The following is a 19,131-nucleotide window of genomic DNA, read 5'->3' as shown; positions in this document are numbered from 1 at the left end:
CGGGAGTGCCCCGACCCCCGGTGGATGGCGCCCCGCCCCCGCGCGCGCCAGATGCAGCGGCTTTGGCGCCTCCCCGTGACCACGTGACCAAGCCTCCCGGGGCCTCGCTTTCCTCTTCTGAAACCGAGGTGATGATACGCACGCACCGGCACGGGACTGTCGCGTGGCCGATGCGCGGTAAACGGCGCCCACGTCCGGAGACTTGGGAGGTCAGGGTGGGCGTCCGGCAGCTCCCGAGGCTGCCCCGCCGCGCGCTGCGCACGACTCGCCCGCGTGGAGCGCGCGCTGCGGCGGCGCTCGGCGTCCACGCTCTGCCTTCGCAGCACGGCGCGCTCGCAGCCTGGGAAAAGCCCGCGTGCCGTACGCGGAAGCCCCGCTCCCCGCCGCTCCCGGTAACCACCGGCCCGCCCCGAGGCCGGGGACTCGTGCCTCTGGACGCGTCCCGTCAGTGGCGTCACACCATGCGTGGCCTTTGGGCCTGGCTTCTCCCGCTTGACGTGTTCAAGACACACCCGCGTGACAGCGCGTGCCAGAGCGCCACTCCTTCCACGGCTGAAGGAAGTCCACCACGTGGACAGACGTCTCGTTGATCCGTTTCTCTGCTGATGGACATCTGCGCTGTTCCACGTTCGCGGCTGTCAAGGGGAAAATGCTGCCGTGCACCTTCCCGTAGGAGTTTTGTGCGCACGTGGACACGCTCCTGGACGTGGCCCGGCTGGCAGGTGGCGACTCGAGGCTGACCTTCTGAGGAATGGCCGGACTGTCTTCAGAGCGGCCGCCCCAGGCCGCCGTCCCCACCAGGAGGGTGGGCAGCCGGGCGCCCTCCTGCGGACTTCAGACTTCAAACCACCTTGGAGAGGGTTCAAGTGCATTTACCGACGAGCTTCCGGGAAGCGGTGGAGGCGGCCACGTGTGGCCATGTGAAGGCTGGGTCAGCACTGGAGGCTGAGAAAGCCCAGGGTTGGGGGGCGCGGGGTCACATCGGGGCCCCCGGGGCGAGGCCAGATGGGATCTGAGGTTTCAAAGGATTGACTCAGGTGGAGACAAGGGAGCCAAGGGAGCCGGCTGGGCACTGCCCTGGGGCGCCGGAGGTCACCGCGGTGCTGGTAGGACCCGAAGGAGAGAGAGGAACCCACTGCCCGGGGACCCCAGGACGACGCGCTGCTACTTCCGCCACCGGGCGGCTGTAACCCGAGAGCCGAGCGTGCTGTATGCGGAGACCCTGGGGGCATCTCGGGGTGGTGGCCGGTGCCTGGGCTGCCCATGACCTGCTGTCCACTCCCCTGACCGGCCAGGCCTGCGGAGGATGGAGGCCTCGCGGGCCACAGGGGGAGCTCCGGCGCGACCTGGGCTACTAAGGTCTCCCTTTATCAGACGAGGCCTGTTCCCCTGTGATATAGGTTTAGCTAAAAAGCAAGACGCTTGCTGTCCTGGACCGAGTGGTGTTCCCTTGGGAACTGTGGGAGCTGCCCTGGCTTTTCTAGAACAGGAGAAGCTCTGCACGGCAGCCTCTGGGGACCCTGCGCGACTCCCCTCCCTGGTTTACGTCAGGGTGGGGTTTAGCTGAGAACCTGCGGCCACACTCAGGCCGGCTTCTGGGAGGGCAGGTACCCCACCCAGGCTGGAGGCGGGGACAGGCCCGCGCCTGTGACGGGCTGAGTCGTGACCCCCCGGGAGATGCGTTCAAGTCCTGACCCGAGTACCTGTGAACGTGACGCTGTCTGAAGCTGGGTCTTTGCAGATGTCACTGGGCTGAGGTCATTGCCATGGCCCTAATCCAAAATGACTGGTGTCCCACCAAGGAGAGAAAACAGACACACGGGGAGAAGGGCGCTGAGAAGACACAGACGGCGGCCACGTGCCAACAGAGGCCGAGCCGGGCACCTCTGGGACGGGCGCCACGGGGGCTGGAAGGGGCCTCCCCCCGTGCCTCCAGAGGGACCCGGGGCCCCCGATAGGCGGGCTCCAGACTTCGGGCCTCAGGACCGTGAGAGAATCAGCCTCTGCTGTCAGGACCCACCCAGTTCACTGTACCTGTCACAGCAGCCTCGGGAGACCAGCACCTGTGTCATCAACTTTGCTGGGACAATAACCCGAGAAGGAAGCCTCCGGACCCTAACACACACCTAACGTGGCTCTTAGGGGACAAAACAAACCCAAGGGCAGCGGCTTAAAGGTGGGTGGGCCTGGGTCGGGCGCCGCGGGCCACGCCGCCCAGGCCTGGAGCCCCGGGTCCCCACCACGTGCTCGGCCCTCACGGCCAGGACAGAATCTGGCCGGATTCCGCAGCGCTCTCTCCGGCGGGGGTGCCGTGCGCAGGGGCGGTGCCACTCCACGCCTCCTTCCGCTTAAGCGCCACCGCTTCTGTTTCCAAGTAAAATCGAGTTCGTTAAAGACCGCATCTAAGGGAGAAATTAAAACGGCGCAACTTCAGCCCCCGCGGAGCCCAGGTGACGAGCAGCCAGCCATGTGTTAGGAAAAGGCAGCCTCGCGTGACCTGCGCGCGAGGAAACCTTCAAAAGAGCAACACTGTCCCCATCCTGTCCTGTGGGGCAGTTTTCAGACTGTCCAGCGCCTCCCCCGCCCGCTGGTGGATTTCCAGAAAACACCGGAAACTCCTGGCACCTTCCAACCCAGAAATGAGAGAGGACCATCGTACAGTGACGTCACGTGCAGCCCCTTCACAGGAAGCGCTCGGCAAACTGCTGGCGCGTGACCCGCGGAGCGGCGGGTGGTGACCACACACCCGGATCTTGGGGAGTAACGGTCACCTGTTACTTCTACACGGGCTTCACTGTTCCACAATAAAAAGGCAGAGGCCACGCGAGCAGCAGCGGCCAGGCGGAGGGCCTCGTCCACGACCGGGAGGCCAGGGGGCCGGGGGCACTGGCGGGCCGGCACGGCTCCTCCCGGGATGGAAGGCGAGCGGCCCGCGTGCCCGCTGCCCTGCCCCGCGTCCTGCCCCAGCCAGCGCGGTGGCTCCCTGGGCCCCGGGGAGCAGGGCGGGGGGGGTCCCAGGGGGGTCCCACCCACCGCGCCCTGGGAACCCGTGCTGGAGAGGAACTTTGCGGGCTGGGGACAGCAGACCGCGGGCTGGGTTCACCTGCTTGCTAGCTACTGCCAGGTAAAGGAGGAATTCGGTGACGGGTACACGGGGGCCAAAACGAGCATCACGGGGGCGGGTGGGGAAACGCCGCCACAGCCTACACCCCCGCAACCCCCGGCCCCCCGGGGGCGAGTTCATCGTGGAGCCCGTGGCGTCGACGTGAACGTGTCAGGACATTTCAGGCGGCATTGAAACCTCCCTCCCTCCCTTTCCTGAGGAACTGGAACCAGGAAGCTGGGAAGGACGTCGCGTCTGACACCCCCCCTAGGAACTTGTCCAGTTCGATGGAGACGTTAGAACGCAGAGGAGGTTTCTAGGCCCCCGTCACAGGGCCGCAGGTCCTCGGGGCAGGCGGCAGCTCGCAGCTGCAGGGGCCTGCGGTCCGTCCTCAGCACCCTGCAGGCCAGCCGTCTGGAGGGCCGCGCGCACACGGGCAGACAGACAGACTGGGCTGTCTGCCAAGACACACGTCCACCGCTCGTCTCCCTGAGACCCGACCGAAAGGTGACAAACCCTGGCTCCCGAGTGACCCCAACGTTCCCTTAAGCCACGGTGACTGTGACAGCCGTGCCACCAGCTCCGCCCTCAGGTCGAGGGTGGAAGCGCTGGGGAAGGAGGGGCGCCGGGAACCCTCGGCCCCGCCCCGCCCGCCTGGCTTCTCCCCTGAACACGGGTTTCTGGCCTCCTTAAACGGGGTGGCGTGTGGGAGAAGGCAAGGCTGCATCACAGAGGCCACTTCGTTTGCCACGCGACCCTCCTAGAAGGACCCACAGAACCCAGAGAGCCCCTCCCTCACTCGGCTTACCGGGAGCTCCCGGAACGGGGGCCGCGGTGCACGGACGGCAGGCGAAGCGGAGGCCGCGCCTGGCAGCCTTTCCTCCCACCTCCTGCCCCCAAACTTTGTTTTCTATTTTTACTTATCTTCCGGTGTTCCCAAACCCTAGATTTTAAAGGCAAATGTGGTATTTTCCAGTGTCAAAAATTCAAACCAGAATTTTAAGATAGACCCACAGAACCCAGAGAGCGGCGCTCAGCCATCGAGCCCCTCCCTCACTCGGCTTACCGGGAGCTCCCGGAACGGGAGCCGCGGTGCACGGACGGCAGGCGAAGCGGAGGCCGCGCCTGGCAGCCTTTCCTCCCACCTCCTGCCCCCAAACTTTGTTTTCTATTTTTACTTATCTTCCGGTGTTCCCAAACCCTAGATTTTAAAGGCAAATGTGGTATTTTCCAGTGTCAAAAATTCAAACCAGAATTTTAAGATATAAAAATCAGAAGAAAGTGTAAAGGTAACACACACACACGAAAAAAACACATCACAGATAAAGTGACATGTCTGTAACATAAGAAAAATAGTTTAATAATTACAACAATGTAGCATGAGTAGTCAAGGCCAGGACACCGCCTGTGGCATTTCGTGAAGTGTCCCCACAGCTGTGAACGGGGACTCCGCGTGTCCGAGAAATGAGGGCGGGGCGGGGGGGGGGGCGGGCTCGGGAGTCCACAGCGGAGGCGCACGCGGGCCGGCACGTCCCACCGCAGAGCGCGTCCCAGGGCCGCGCTCGCCTCCAAGCGCTTCCTGTCCCAGGCGAGGCAATGGCTTCGTCTCCTCATCCACAAAAGGTGGGAGCAGAGGTGACTCCGGCAGGCAGGTGGCCCCTTCCTGACGTCCCCTTTCCCCCCGCCCCAGCCCCTCAGAAGGTCACACGGAGCAACGGGTGCCGTCCATTCACGACAGGGCAGGTTTTTAGAAAGAGCTGCTCAGACGCCTCCTCTCTGCTCCCTCAAAAGCTTAGTCAAACCTTGGATCCACGGGAAGAAAAGGTAAAATGCATTACACAAGCATGTCAACGGCCACCCCTTCAGGAGAAGGGGTGCTAAAACCAATAGGTAAGGCAGGTTCTGCAAGAGCCCCGTCCCAGGATGCCGGCCGCAACGCTGCCGTCACAAAGTGCTGGAGAGATCAGGTGATGAATGGTTCCTGAGTTAGAATTTGCTCGAGACAGCGAACTTCAGTACACTCGAACCGGACTGTTCTCCACTGCAACGTCTCACGCATCATCGAAAGATACTACTGGAGAAACAGGGCTTCCCGAAGCACCCGAGAGACAATCTTTTCTGGCCCTAGCACTAATGAACACAACGCTAAGTACAGGAAGTTGGCAATTCTCGTAGCAAGGCCGAGTGTGGGCAGGTCGACGTCGGGCCCCAGGCACAGCCGCTGAGCAGGTAACGGCCGAGCCGGGGAGCCTGAGAGGCCGCGGGCCGAGGACCGTGGGGACCACGCCGCCCAGCTCGGGGACATCAGACAGTCCGATGCACTGAAAGGGCACAGCTCAGAGAGTCACATCTGGTGCCACGTGGGCATTTCTGAGACGTCTCCGACGCAAGGTGCTGGGATTCTGGTTTTTAAAGATACGACACTTGTTCTCTGTAAAAGATTATCTCACTTTAAAAACGGGCTCTTCAGAAGAGCAGGGGGCAGAGCACGGGAATCCGCTGGACCCGAGGCCGGGCTTCCCGCCCGGGGCTGCGGACACGACAGGCTTCCTCCTCTGTGGCCCCCGCCGTCTGGACACCGGGGTGGAGATGGGACGGGGTGGGGGGGGGCACGTCTCAGCTCCCACGCCTTAGGGCAATCTCAGGTGTATATTGCTTCACTCTTGCTGAAGCAGTGGAAACACTGCCTTTCCAGCGAGCACGGAAGGCCTGCCTGCTGCACCCAACGGGAGAGCAGGTCTCGGGGTTAGACCGGCCTCACACCGAAACCCCACCCGCAGGACAGCTCACCCTCGCGGGCTGCAGCGACGTGGAATAAATAACACACTTTATTTACAGGCTCTCGTGAGCTTGCTCTCTCGGGGGGGAGGACAAAACAGTGCACCCGGCCAACTTATTAAACCAGCCTACACGTCAGTCCCCCCCAGCGGGCCGGATACTCTCCGACGCTCAGGTGTTCACAAGAAGCGGACGCGTGCACACCTGTTGCTGGACGCAGTGGCGGCAGACGCGATTCCTCGGGTTCGGGGCTGAGGCCCAGACCCCCGAGTTCAGCCAGAGTGCCGCACGCCAGTGACCGCGATACCGCTTCACCAGGAGACTCTCCAGCGGGATGAAGGTGTCTCGCAGGTACGAACAAGGTGAGTTGTTTAGGCAGACTGCGGTGGGAGGCGTTTTTGGAGCACTGCGGTGGCGGAGAACAGAGCAGGCATCTCCCAGAAACACCTGTGCGCTCTCCAGACTCTGCTTTCCACGAGTGTGTGAGCACGCGTCCCAGCACACGGGACCAGAGAGGTTAGTGGAGGGAGACTGCAGCACAGGCATCAGCCCAGACACAACAACCACGGATACGCATTCAGAATGGAGCATGTACAGGCAACGTATATATAACATTTATATATATTCAATCAAAGCCTGAAAGACCAGACGCAGTCACTGCACTTATTGCAAAATGAGGTACTGAGATGTTGAGAGGAAGGCAGCACAGTCCGGCCTCGGCGTCTATACCTCACGCTGGTTCTTCAGGAACGCCACGGCCGTGATCAGCTGCAGCTCTTCTACGCACAGAAGGCAAGAGGGCTTCCGTGCAGCCCTGCTCTGAGGTCCTGAGAGTCACTCGGTTGTGGTCACGGGGCTCCAGCTTGGTCTCGTAACCGGTCTTCGAGAAGGAACCCAGGACGTTCCTTAGAGGTTGGTCTCATCCCAAGCGGGATCGTTCATGTTCTTTAGAACCTTCCTCACCAGCTTTTCCAGGTCTTTGCGGGCTCTCTGCTCCTCCTCCAGAGATTTCTTCATTTTCTTGTTATCCTGTAAGTGAAGCAGACCACCGGGTATTAACCGCCTTCGGTGCTGAAGCGGACCCCCTCCCCCAGGAGACTTGGGGCCTCACTGGAAGAAATCCTGGGCTGGGACCGCCCTGCGCCGCGGCCAGGGGTGCGGTGACCAGGACCCCCCAGTGTCTGATGGACGCACAGCTGCTCCTGGGCACCGAGTTACAAGTGGGCACCCCCACTTGAAACTGTGAACCAGAGAACAAGCGAACGGCTGAAAAGAACAAAAGGCACACCTCGCGTCCCTCCTACTCCTTCCACGTCTGCGATGACCCATCTACAGAGTTCTATAAGAAGGAGGGCAACAGAGACTGAGTGAGTTAGGACCCGTCACTCCCCGCACGCACAGACGTATGCCGCTGCTGAGAACCAGGAAGCCCCCCGAACGGGGGACGGCCAAGGGCAGCTCTGAGCACGTGGCTGGTGCGCCCGCCGTCTGCCCAGCCCAGGCCACGCTGTCCTCAGGCTTCTCCTCGGCCTCCCCTCCTCGGACACCAAAGCCACTGGTACAAACAAATAATGCACAAACACACAAAGTACGCTTGGCTAGTTTAGCCAAGTTTAACGGACTTTCTGATGTGGCTTCTCAAGAACAAGGGCCATGGGTTTGTTGCACCAGAAAGTGGCAGAGAACGGCCACAGCGGGGACCTACCAAACTGTTCAACCAGATGGAAGTTTAGATCTCTTGCCTCATTATTCCAGCGGAATCTAGGATGGTTTATGATGTCAAAAGCAGTGCAGTGAAAAGAAAGCCACTTTAAAGATTCACTTCCTGGTCTATCACGTTTACGGAAGACCAGCTGTCGTCCTGCTTCTGAAACCGGAATACTGAGAGAGTCAGGCTCTCTCTTGCGCATGACCGCGCTTACGGACAGCTGGATTCACTTCCAACGCCATGTTTTCCTCTCTTCCCCCGTTAGAAAGGAAGATTGATGACGGACGACGACCCACCTGTCGTAACTCCTGGACTTCATCCTTTAGTGCATACACGGTGTCGACGAGACTCCTAGACAGAAGAGAAGGCGCCCTGAACGAGGACCGGGTCAGAGGGGACGCCCGGAGCCTCCCCGGACGCACATGCTGCCACCTGCCCCGCACGCCCAGGCCCTCGGTCCGGGGAGGCCCACTTCTGCGCACAGGGGCGCGGACCCCAGCCAGAAAGCCCACACCCCGGCCCTCCTGGAACCATCCTGAAGCCTGTGCTCCCCCTACCCCGACAACCCCCCTCCCCCGCCCGCTTTAAAGCACTGGAATACAGCTTACTTTTCTTCTATCACTGTCTGACCGTTACTTTTAGTTTCTTCAACTATAATTTTCTCTTCTTCTGGAAGCAAAACTTGTGGCGCAGATTCTTTGCGTGAACCTATCATCATTTAAAACAAAACAAAACACCCTCAGGTAAATACCATGGCAGAACTAAAAAAAAGAACTTGACTATACAACACTACTTAATTATTAATATTAAGTTCCAGGTGTTAATTCCAGTATGTTAAAAAATATACTTTCTAGGTAAAAGAGGGAAGGGCGACCTTTAAAAACGCCCTCTACCTCTGTGTACTGAACCCAGCCTTCTTCATGCCTAAAGCATGGCAGAGGAAAGGAAACATTCGCTTTTTGTGCAATTTATTAAGCTTCAGTTTCTTTTAAACCCTGAAACTTTCAACAGAAGGTGCTGACCATATTGCCCCGGATATTTTGGAGGAAATATTCGAACTTTTTAGGGATATTCGTATCAACCAAATTTTGTGCCATTTTATTCCAGGAATTTTACAGAGACCCATCGGATCATGCAGTAGACATATACCGACTGTTTATCAAGTCAATGAACTGGCCCTTATGACACGTAACTCCACACAGCAACGGCTAACGATGTTACAGCACATGGTTAAGAAAAGTGCAGTTTATTACTTGGTTCTCTTATGAAAACTTTATTTACATTCCCTGGCATATAAACGTTTTTCCAAAAGGAAGGAAGTAAACTGTTTACAATATCAGAGGAATGTTTATGCCATTTAACCAAGATCCAGCACAAAAGCTTACCCAGGACAGTGGCCTGATAAACATTTACTGCAAAGTAAGTACTTCAGAAATTAACTGGGAAGCCCAAATGTTTTAAAAGGTGAAAAACGAGAATCCAATCTTATTTAAGGGTGCAAGGAAGAAAATAAACTTTTTAAAAGGTTACACTATACAGCGCTAACATATATCATTTGTATTTTTGTGAAATTACATCAGAGGCACATTCGAGGAAGGACAGAACCCACCACAGACCCACTGCGACTGGTGTCGTGATAAACGCAGCTTCTCTCCATTAAAACACGCGTGGCGTTGGAGACACGCTCATTAATCACGGGGATGGCGGCTCAGCTTGCTTGGCCGTGTCTTTCTTCTGCTTTACCCTCAGGTTGCCCTCCCGAAGGTCCGTCCCATGTAAGACGGCACTCGCGCACCCTCACGTCGTGGGGACGTTCCAGAGAACACACGTTTTCAGGACAGGACCTAGTGGTTCCACCAGCGTTTTACCACAAGCTTCCACTCCTCTGAACAGAACAGGGCTGAGGACTACCGTCAGAGCCGAATGACCAGGGACTCATTCGATGCTGCCGACATCCGGAGGGCACGGCCGTCACCCCCAGCGCAGCTCACGACGGGAGAGGAGGACCGCCGTTTACCGGCGCCGGGGGCCTCCCACATGCCCCCCGCGTCTGCAGGGCCCGGCTCCATCCCCGCGCCACAGGCTGGGAAGGCTGCTTGGACGCTGACCTCCCCCTCCTTTGCTGTCTCAGGCAGAGGAAGCTTCAGCTCTGGGTGGGCAAGGACAATTCCATGTTACACAGTGAGAACTTCTAGACAGATAAATAGGTACCTTACACCAGTAAAGGAAGGGCTTTATGCGTCCTGAGCAGAACTTCCGTATTATAATCATAGGCAGTACTTAGAATTCTGTCACAAGCCGTAAGGAGCTGGCGTATCGGAGCGTATCTCTACTGAAGTTTGTCGATTACTGTTTCAAAGACGACCCTCCGCTAGTGCCTTCGTGTTCACACCGAGGTGCAGGCCCTGTAGCTGCAGCTCTGGCTGTCGGGGGGAAGGCTGGTGCCCGGCTCACGCACCACCCGGCACAGTGACCTGCGCGGCCAGGGGGCGACTTCTCAGACAGAAGGCGACGTCCCTCACGACATGGGCCCAGAGAGGGACACACTCTGAAAGGCTTCGTCACACTGACAGCCGTCGGCTGTTCCGGGGCCTCCGTGCGGGGCTGCGGGCACGGCATCTCCCAGGCCTTTCTCAGTAAACGGGAAGTGCTTCTGGGACGTCTGGGCCACGTGGGAAAGTGCTGCTTAAGAAGGAAACGCGCACGTGAAACACACGACGGAGGAAGCACAGGGACGCTGCCAGGTTAAGAACTCTGAAGGTCGAGAAATTCCTGTGCTTCCAACACAAACGCAAATGCTACCCGTGTTTTTATCAGGAAAAGTGAACTCAGGTTACTTTCCTTAAAAACAGACTAGGATTCCTAAAGATTCAGAGGTGTGTACCACACGGACGGACAGTGAAGGGGCCCACTTAGTTTTCCCTGTAAAGAGAAGCAGGCAGGTGACATCAGACCACTTAGCTCCTGAGCGTTCCCGCTGCTATGTGCTTTGCGCCCAGACGGTGCTGTTTTACAGCCAGATCAAGAGCTGCCCGTGGTGTATCTGTCACGTTCAGTTTCTAATACAACATTTCTTCACGTGAACTAGCTAATGAGATAACAGGTTGGAAATGTTTTCTTACGTAACAGTGCTTTAAGGAAGACTAAATTCCATGTATTTCAATTACTTTTGCATCTGCTAGCTTCCTAGGCAACCTATTTACATTACGTGTTTGCAGCAGTAAATTTTTCAAATAACACATAAAATAGAATCACGAGGGATGTCCACTCTGTGAAGCGCGGGTCGGAACGCAGCGGGCTGTCGTGCAGGGGCCGGGGCTGCAGGGACTCACTCTCACGGGTCTGTGGGTCTCGATAAACTCAGGCCTGTCACCGATCCGCGGAGCCTCAATTCCACCACCCGTAAGAGAGAACAACAAAACCAACCACCTCTGCAGAGCTGTTCTGGGGGTTAATTTAAAAGTTGCATCTTGGGCTTCCCTGGTGGCGCAGTGGTTGAGAGTCCGCCTGCCGATGCAGGGGACACGGGTTCGTGCCCCGGTCTGGGAAGATCCCACATGCCGCGAAGCGGCTGGGCCCGTGAGCCATGGCCGCTGAGCCTGCGCGTCCGGGGCCTGTGCTCCGCAAGGGGAGAGGCCACAACAAAGGGGAGAGGCCACAACAGTGAGAGGCCCACGTAACGCACAAAAAAAAAAAAAAAAAAAAAAAAGTTGCATCTTACAGATACCTTTTACCAGATGAATTCGTAAATATAAAAGCCTTGCACTCCATTATGCGATGTGACTGAATCAGGGGAACTAATAAACGTGTGGGAACTGGTTCCAGAGCTGCACAAGCAAGAAAGATGTGGTTCTTATTTTTGCCAATACACTTAAAGGCACACAAGGAGGCGACAAAATTTAAGTATGAGAATGTTACGTTATAGACAGGATGTACTAACTGCTGGGTTCCTGAAATGTGCCACGGTGAAAAATGTCATTTATGGATTTGATGGTGAGCCAGGAGGCTTGTAAAGGAAGATTATTTCTCAGCCTGAATAGAAATCCATGGGCCTCCTAGTTTCAACATAACATAGTTTTGTAAAACAACTGAAAACAATTGATAGTCTTTCAGTAAAACAACAAAGGAATATTCTCTGGCCAGGTTTATAAATAAGTTGACTATTTCTATAAGAACAAAGTTCTAGAGAGTAGATAGACTTAACAAGCTCTCTCAAAGATCATTTTAGTATTTTTCAAGGTACCACAGCACATTTTCTCTGAATTGGTTAGGTTGGAAAAATCATTTAACAGCAGAACTACCAGAGACTGCTCTCTCACTTTATTTAAAATCCTCTAAAAGGGGCCGAGACACAGATGAGTGTGTTCACAGATGTTCCAGCACACTCAAGATCTGTGTTTCCCAAACTCTGTACTAAACACAAAGTTCTGTGCTTCCAAGAGATATAACTGGGATTCTGCAACAAGTAACTTTGGAAAATTCTGAATGCTATAGCCACTTCCTGGAGATTCACAATGCACATTTAGCATGCTTAAGGTTTTCAGTAAAAATACCCATTTAACTTGAATTCAGCATTTCCTAAACTTGTCTGAGTGCTGAACTCCCCCCGCCGCATCATCAATATTAACATTTTGCAGTCTTCTGGTTAACAGTTTGAGGAGTGCTGGACTGGCCTATGATCCCGCCTGTGTCTATGTGCGCGCACGCACACACACACACACACACGCACGCACGCACACACACACACGCACACACACGCACGCACGCGTGCTGGTTGGCTTTGTTGTTGTTCAGGATGGGGATGAATACAATGAAATAATAATCATTAGCGCCAACCCAGCCACCAACGCCCGCTGACAAGGATGCGGCAGTTCCGCACCGCCACCAGAAGGGGCCGCTCTGTGCCCTCAGCTGGAGATGGAGCAGGTGCTGGGGGACATGAACTCACTCAGCTGTGCGACCCAGAAGCTGGAAACACGCTCAGAAAACTGTCCCCTAAAACAGTCACAGGTCCCCAGAGAACTGTGGACCTTAGGTTGAGAAACACACATGGATGCAGCACTCCCACGTCCTGGACAGAGGACCTGCCCAGGCAGCAAGGAGAGGGCCTCAACCCAGGGTGCCGTCGTGGTGGTCAGACTGCCACCTGGTGCCTCATCAGATGGCCTGCGGCTCTCAAACCCAGGGCGCATGTGGTGCGTCTGCCCCCGCGAGGGGGTTGGCCTGCACTGAGAGCCCAGAAACAGGGTAGGTCTGTCAGAAAAGAACATCTGCTTATCTAGCCAGCGGTCCAGCACATTTGTAGCAAAATTCACATGACTTCTTAAATTCGTAATCTTTCTAAAATCTGCATCTGATTATACTCAACAGAAACTGAAGTAACTTCAGAATGAAGCAAAATGTTACATTAAAAAAAAAAATCTACTTAGTAAAATCTCTCCAAAAGGCCACTTTGTTATTTATGGCTATGATAAGCTTCTAATTCATTTTTCTTAAAAACACAAAAACAAAAACACGAGGACCCTCTTTAGAGAGTGATGTGCGTTTGTTTATCATTTGCACCTTGTCCTGGCCCCATACCTGCCACAGGTACTTGTTTTCCTTTCATTCTGCTTTTCCTAGTCGGCTGGACGTGCACTTTACCAAACAAAAATTAAAAACTGGCCTCAGACTCGGTAAGAAACATTCAAGTCGGGGCTTTTTTCCGTGTATGCACACAGCCCCACCCCCATCGAAAAAGAGAGCACTCTTCTTTCTGAAGACAAACGTCCCAGTGATTGAAAACTTGTTTTAAAAAAAATTCGAGGGAAACAGGTGAAATAAAAATATACAAAGAGTCACCGTGCATCGTCCAGAACACACTTAACCCAAGAAAGCGCAAGCTTTGCCATCAAGGCAGATAAAAGGTGTTCTACTGCCCGGCCTTCCCGTGGAAGAGGTTACATTCAAACGGCAAGCGTTAAACTGCGAACCCCGCTACTCCCTCCACCCCACATAACAAATATTAAAAGCCGCAGGCTAGCAAATGCAAAATTTATTTCAACTGTACATAACAGATGTCTTTTTTATATATATAAAACAAACACTTCATTGCCATATGCAACCACAAACAACATGCACACTGTACAGTACATTCAGGTGTACCCCCCCACTGAGCCTCGAACGGCAGTCACCCAATGCAAGTGGCTTTCCCGTTCACAGATGAAAAGCACAACATATAGATTTTTTCCAGGTCTTATACCACTATATACAAATCACTGTGTTTTCGCAATTTTATGCAAAACACATAATTAATATAGCTTATATACTTGTGGCAAGTGTCAACGCAATGGGAACACCGTTTAGGCCATTTGCAAAAGCGCCTGGTAATGGCTTAAACCTACCTTCTAGTTCAGATTCTTCACCCTTTCGTTAGAGTACTAACTGTACACATAGATATTACAGAACTGCATAAATGTAAGGTACTACTTCAGCGTGACTAAAGTTCCACAAAAGGGGCAACACTGGCCTTGGGATGCCACACCACTACTGCCACATGAGAACGGTTTTCAAGCCAGTGGCACTAATACTTCCAACCAGGCCACAAGAGCTAATGGTGCCAGACATCAGAACAAATCCAAACAAACAAACAGCCAGGTTGTTATTCTGCAGTGATCTTAGCATCAACAAAAAAATCATCGTCAAAATGGCTTTAACTGGCACAAAAAGGAATGATGAGAAAATGTCAAAACTTTGGTGTATAGAATATCGACGAAAACGTCTCATCAGGACAACCCAAATGACACTTGGTGCTAAAGAGAAACCCAAGTGCAGCAGCTGTGGTGCACACAGCCCATGACACGACAACCCCAACCCACTAAGGCGTGGTCGAGGCGTGTAAGCCAACACACGTTACCACAGTCTCCAAGCAAACAAAAGACCCTCCACTGTGAGTACCAGAAAAGCTGCAATGTATTACTTGATGTGATATAAAGTAAAACAAAACGCTTCTAAATTCATTGCATGATATTAAGTATGTGAACCTTGGAGTTAGCATATTTCTCCCACAATCCCGTCTTGCTATTTGGCTGCATGTGTATAAACCCCTCTCTACCACACAGGTGAATGCTGGGCTCCGACTAATATTAAAAGATTGCTCCTCAACTTTCTTATCCATACTAATTGATACAAAAATAGGAAACCTCCAGATGGCGTAAGTAGTTCAGTAGCTACCTGGGAACAGACGCTTGGATTTCCTGGTTTTCCTAACCACCTCCCTGCACGCAGTCCTGAGGGTGCGGCTCCCTAAACAATGGGGGGGCCCTCCTGCCGAGAGGGATGGAGGGCCCCCCCGAGCTGTGAGCAGTGGGGCCAGCTCCCCGACACAGGGCGGAGCACAGCAGAGCCGCTCTGTGCAAACAAGGTCAGAACGCCGAGCACATGGTTGTGGCGGGGGAGGCGTGGCAGGAGCAGAGGGTCTCAGCCACCCTGAAGGGAGGGGAAAACGTTCCTCCCAGTCATCACGGCACCTCGTTTTCTGAAGCTCGTTTCAAGGAGTCCCTAACACACAACCTCCGGGCCCACTTGAACACCAAGCCAGGCGTGTGCGGGAGGGACCCCGCTCTCCTCCCCAGTGTGGACCGGGTGTGGACCGAGCGCTACCACCGAATGCAACAGGGCATCCAGTTCTTTCTGAAGCAGAAATCGGTCTGAGGGAGGGCAGTGAGGTCTCCTTACAACAAACCCCAGGGAAGTGGGGGAGCCCCTCCAAATCTGAGACGTTCTTGCGAGTGAGTTACGGGGCAACTCAACACGTTTCCGGGCGACTCATAACCCCGTTACGATCAAGAGCGAGGGTGATGTTCCACCGGGTGCCGTCAGGGGAGTCTCACGGCGGCTGTTGCTGAAAGGAAGCAATGCGCCCGTCACGGGCAGTGAGCTCGGACGCGGATGCCAGGAGCACCGCCTGCGTGGGTCGGCACACCGACCGGCCCGACACAGCCCGACCCACGCGCTCGGGCGCTGGGCTTTAGCCCTTCGCTGCGGCGGCACAGGCTCGCCACGTGCCTCTCAGGAGAAACTCCTCCAACTAAGGGAAGTCTGGCGTGGCGGCGCGCGGGGGCCCGGCCCGCGGAGAAGCGGGGCCGCGGAGCCGGCCGCCCGTGGTGTGCGGACTCGCCCCTCGCGCTCCCGCCCGGCCGGGCCCCCACGCGCCGCCACGCCGACAGAGGCTCCTCGCGGCGCCCAGGGCCCTGGGGCAGCCTGGCGCTCGGCCGTCTGATCTGGACTCGGCGCTCTCGAGGCACGGGTCTTCTTCTTATCTCTCCACAGCTACTGGGTCGCCGCGTCCAGTACACACAGAAAATTACATCCCTGTACGGAAGGCCAGAGTCTCCTCCGTGTCGCTGGCACTTAGATCACACACCTGTGTGGTTTCAGTATAAAATACAAAAGTGTTCGTACGGCTGTATCTAAAAAGAAATGAGACAGTTGCTACACTGAGAATAAAAAACCAAACCATTTGGAGACATAAAGCCACCACTGCCCGCTGAGAAAGGACCCTCGGGTGCAGGCTGTGTGGGCACCGTCTCCTTCAACAGTCAGTAACTTGAGTGGATACTCCCAATGGCAATTAATCCGCCACAAAGTACAATGGGAAATATCAGAAACGCTCTCAAAAGTTGTTAAAATATCACATAAAAGAGACAAGAAACAGCAAGAAAACATCTAAGAAAAGCAGGCTGCGGTACAACAAGCATTGTTAAGAAAAGCTCAGAAGTGCATTAGTTCTGGTGAGAGATATATGAGCAACAGCTCTTACGAGATGTAGAACCCATCCTGTAACTATGGGCTGTCCATATACTGTCATAGTCAGAGTCTTCCGAGAGGTCTGAAGGCTCCAAGCGGGAAAGGCTGCTGCGACGACCCAGGGAGTCTAGGCTTGACTGGTCGTCATCAGCCAAGACGTGATTATGCATCAGGTCAGTGCCTTGCCACGCTAAGACGGGGCGGGGAGGGCGGACGGCAGGGGCGGGGGGACAGGCAGACGTGGGTGAGTAGGAGGACGGCAGGAAGAGCCACAACCGAAAACATGGAGACAAAAGCAAAAGGTGACGGGAAGAGAAGGGAAAGAGAAAACACTGTTAAAAAACGGCAACAATGTTCATTTCTCCTTATTTATGGCTGGGTTTTATTTACCAACTTATTAATTAGCATAAAACTAGACCAACTATTATTTAAACAAACCTAGGTCACGAGTCTGTTTCCAAACTGTTCCTTTTTAAAGCTACTGCTACTAAGCCCTCACTTAGGAAATCTTTTACAAATTAAGCCCATGTTCACAAGAAAATTCTAAAGACATCTGACAAGTAACCAATTCTGCTACATATTCGATTAACAAACAGTCTCATCTCGGACACTTGTGAAAGGAACCCTTTATGTGTTTAATGCGGATATACTGAATGCAAAATACTTTCCAAGGGTTTCTGGCGGACTTCTTCAGCTATCTCTTCGCCAGACTCTAAATCACCAGAAGTCATCTTAACAATGGGGGTCGAAACTTACCTTGTCACACTGTAGTGACTGAGAAAACTTCAGACGGAGAGCAGGGTCACACAGCCCCTCCCCCTCGCTCCCCTTTCCCGCCCCCCCGGGCGCTCCCCCCACCCCGCCAGGGGACTGGACATGGCGGGGAGACACATCTGCTCAAACGCTATCCACCCGGACGCAGAGCCTCCCGCTGCCTTGAAGGGAGGCGCGCACAGGGAATGCCCCTGTGTCAAAAGCAGCACGGCCGAAGGAAGTGGGCACAAAAGGGGGGAAGGGGAGTGAGCCCACGAGTGGCTGGCGATGTGAGCAGTGATGCTGGCCAGGCGGCCGCGAGTGGGACGTGCAGGCTGGAACGGGCCCGCGGAGGGGCCGCAGGACACACACGCTTGATGGGGGCCGGGGATGGCTCAGCACAGCAGCCACGGGCCCCGTCCTGTTCCTGCTCTGGGCAAAGTTAAACCCATTCCCAAACCAAAACGAGAGCAAGCAGTGGGTTTCCTTCGACTACATCCCTATGGTCCTTGGGGAGGAAATCAATACGAAAGATGTCTGGGTGATGAAGGCTTCCTGGCATCCAAACGGATACTGAACAGAACCGAGCTTCAGGTGAGATGTATCGTCCCAACTGTTCTTACTACGCATTTAATATGGACAGAGCTGCTCTGGGGTCAGATGCACCTGACCCCATCTCTAGATCCTTAGGTACACTACCTGTCCAGCATAAAGGATCCATTTCCCCATCCTACCTGTTCCTGAGAACGTTCAGTTTAAGGTCATCTGTGACTGTAAGACCTCTGAGGCCCCAGAGTGGTCAGCCCATAATACCAGTTAAAAACAAAAACCACTGTATTGTCCAGTGCTTTTCTTGCATAGCAGAAGTGGAAACACATAACACAGGCAAAGTGATGAGACCTGCACACACCAGGGCCACAGCAGAGCAGGGCCCCGTCTCCTGGATGAGGCAACGCAGCTCACACAAAAGCTCACACAAAACTCACATCACCTGGTCCGTTCACCTGAGATGGGCCGGTTAAAATTTTATTTCAAATAGTTGAAGTGGAGATGAATAATTTTTTAAAAATCTCAAATTCAAAACCCAAAAAACAAGGGCCACGTATAGCCTATTACCTAAAAATACAATCTCTTATCAAATATAGGAAACTGTAATATCGTAAATGACAAATTACTGCTCCGTCACCTGCAGGCCCTTCCATTCCTCTCCTGCTCTGCTGACTAGTCACTACAAACAGGCGTCTTCACCAGACGGAGGACGGACCGAAAGTCCTAACATCATAGGTGGGACACGTAAAATACTAGCCATAAAGAAGTTTCTAGATCATCTGCAGATTTAGCCGGGGTTAACCCCGTTGGCCCTGTCCTCATACCTGTAGTCATCTTTAACAAAAGCTCAAGTGGTTGAAAATTCCTCTGTCCACCTTTTCTTTTTCTCCCCATCATTGGTTTACACCAGACGTGACACTGAGTTGAACCACCACGTTGCAGGTGGTGCCAATGAAGTGAGTTGAGCAATTTGCCAAAAGTCAAGGTGGAAAGGAAACCAAAACCACAAAATCTTACAGAAACCAGTTTTCATGCCAGAAGTAATATATGTCATCCAGTTCGAAAGAAAGGGAGGGAGGGGGAGGGACGCTCAGCCCCTTTTCTCCTGGACAAACCACATCGCGACTACATCTGCTGCAACCACCCTGCACTCCATTCTCAAATGCTGGGGAAGTTTCCACAAAAACAGAGCCCATCTTTTTAGCGTTCACACAACAGATTAAGATTTTTTTCACATCAGACATTATGCATAAGATGCAGGTAAACTCAGTGGTACTGAAATCTACCCGATAAACTCACTGGTGTCTACTTCCAAAAATTTTTAAGTGCAATCATTTTTTAAAAGGGGGGGAGGGCTAAAGGAACTCTTAATCTAGGCTTATTTTTGACAACAATTCTAAGAAGCACCGCCCCCCCCCCCCCCAATTCCCCCACCCCCCCCCCCGGTTTAAAA

The 19,131-nt window shown here is 54.2% G+C and overlaps 1 protein-coding gene across 14 annotated transcripts in view; it reads right to left on the bottom strand.

Annotated features, from left to right (window-relative positions):
• Window positions 1–4,440: 4,440 nt before the first annotated feature.
• ARHGEF7 (Rho guanine nucleotide exchange factor 7) overlaps window positions 4,441–19,131 on the bottom strand; it is a 61,896-nt gene continuing 47,205 nt past the window's right edge. For 2 of the 14 annotated variants that reach the window (XM_028497505.2, XM_028497507.2), the window contains 4 exons: window positions 16,390–16,566; window positions 8,198–8,297; window positions 7,886–7,940; window positions 4,441–6,910 (listed from right to left, as the gene is read on the bottom strand). In XM_028497505.2, coding sequence (XP_028353306.1) covers window positions 6,788–6,910; window positions 7,886–7,940; window positions 8,198–8,297; window positions 16,390–16,566 — 455 coding nt within the window. In that variant the 3' untranslated portion in view covers window positions 4,441–6,787. Of the gene's footprint in view, window positions 6,911–7,169; window positions 7,221–7,885; window positions 7,941–8,197; window positions 8,298–9,198; window positions 10,275–15,778; window positions 16,567–19,131 lie in introns of those variants that run through there. The other 12 variants (XM_028497508.2, XM_028497511.2, XM_028497506.2 and 9 more) reach the window with 11 other exon arrangements.

Source organism: Physeter macrocephalus, chromosome 13 (assembly GCF_002837175.3).
Source record: "Physeter macrocephalus isolate SW-GA chromosome 13, ASM283717v5, whole genome shotgun sequence".
Taxonomy (NCBI): domain Eukaryota; kingdom Metazoa; phylum Chordata; class Mammalia; order Artiodactyla; family Physeteridae; genus Physeter; species Physeter macrocephalus.
Note: the sequence above shows the minus strand (reverse complement) of the source record. Positions and strands in the feature narration are given on the sequence as shown.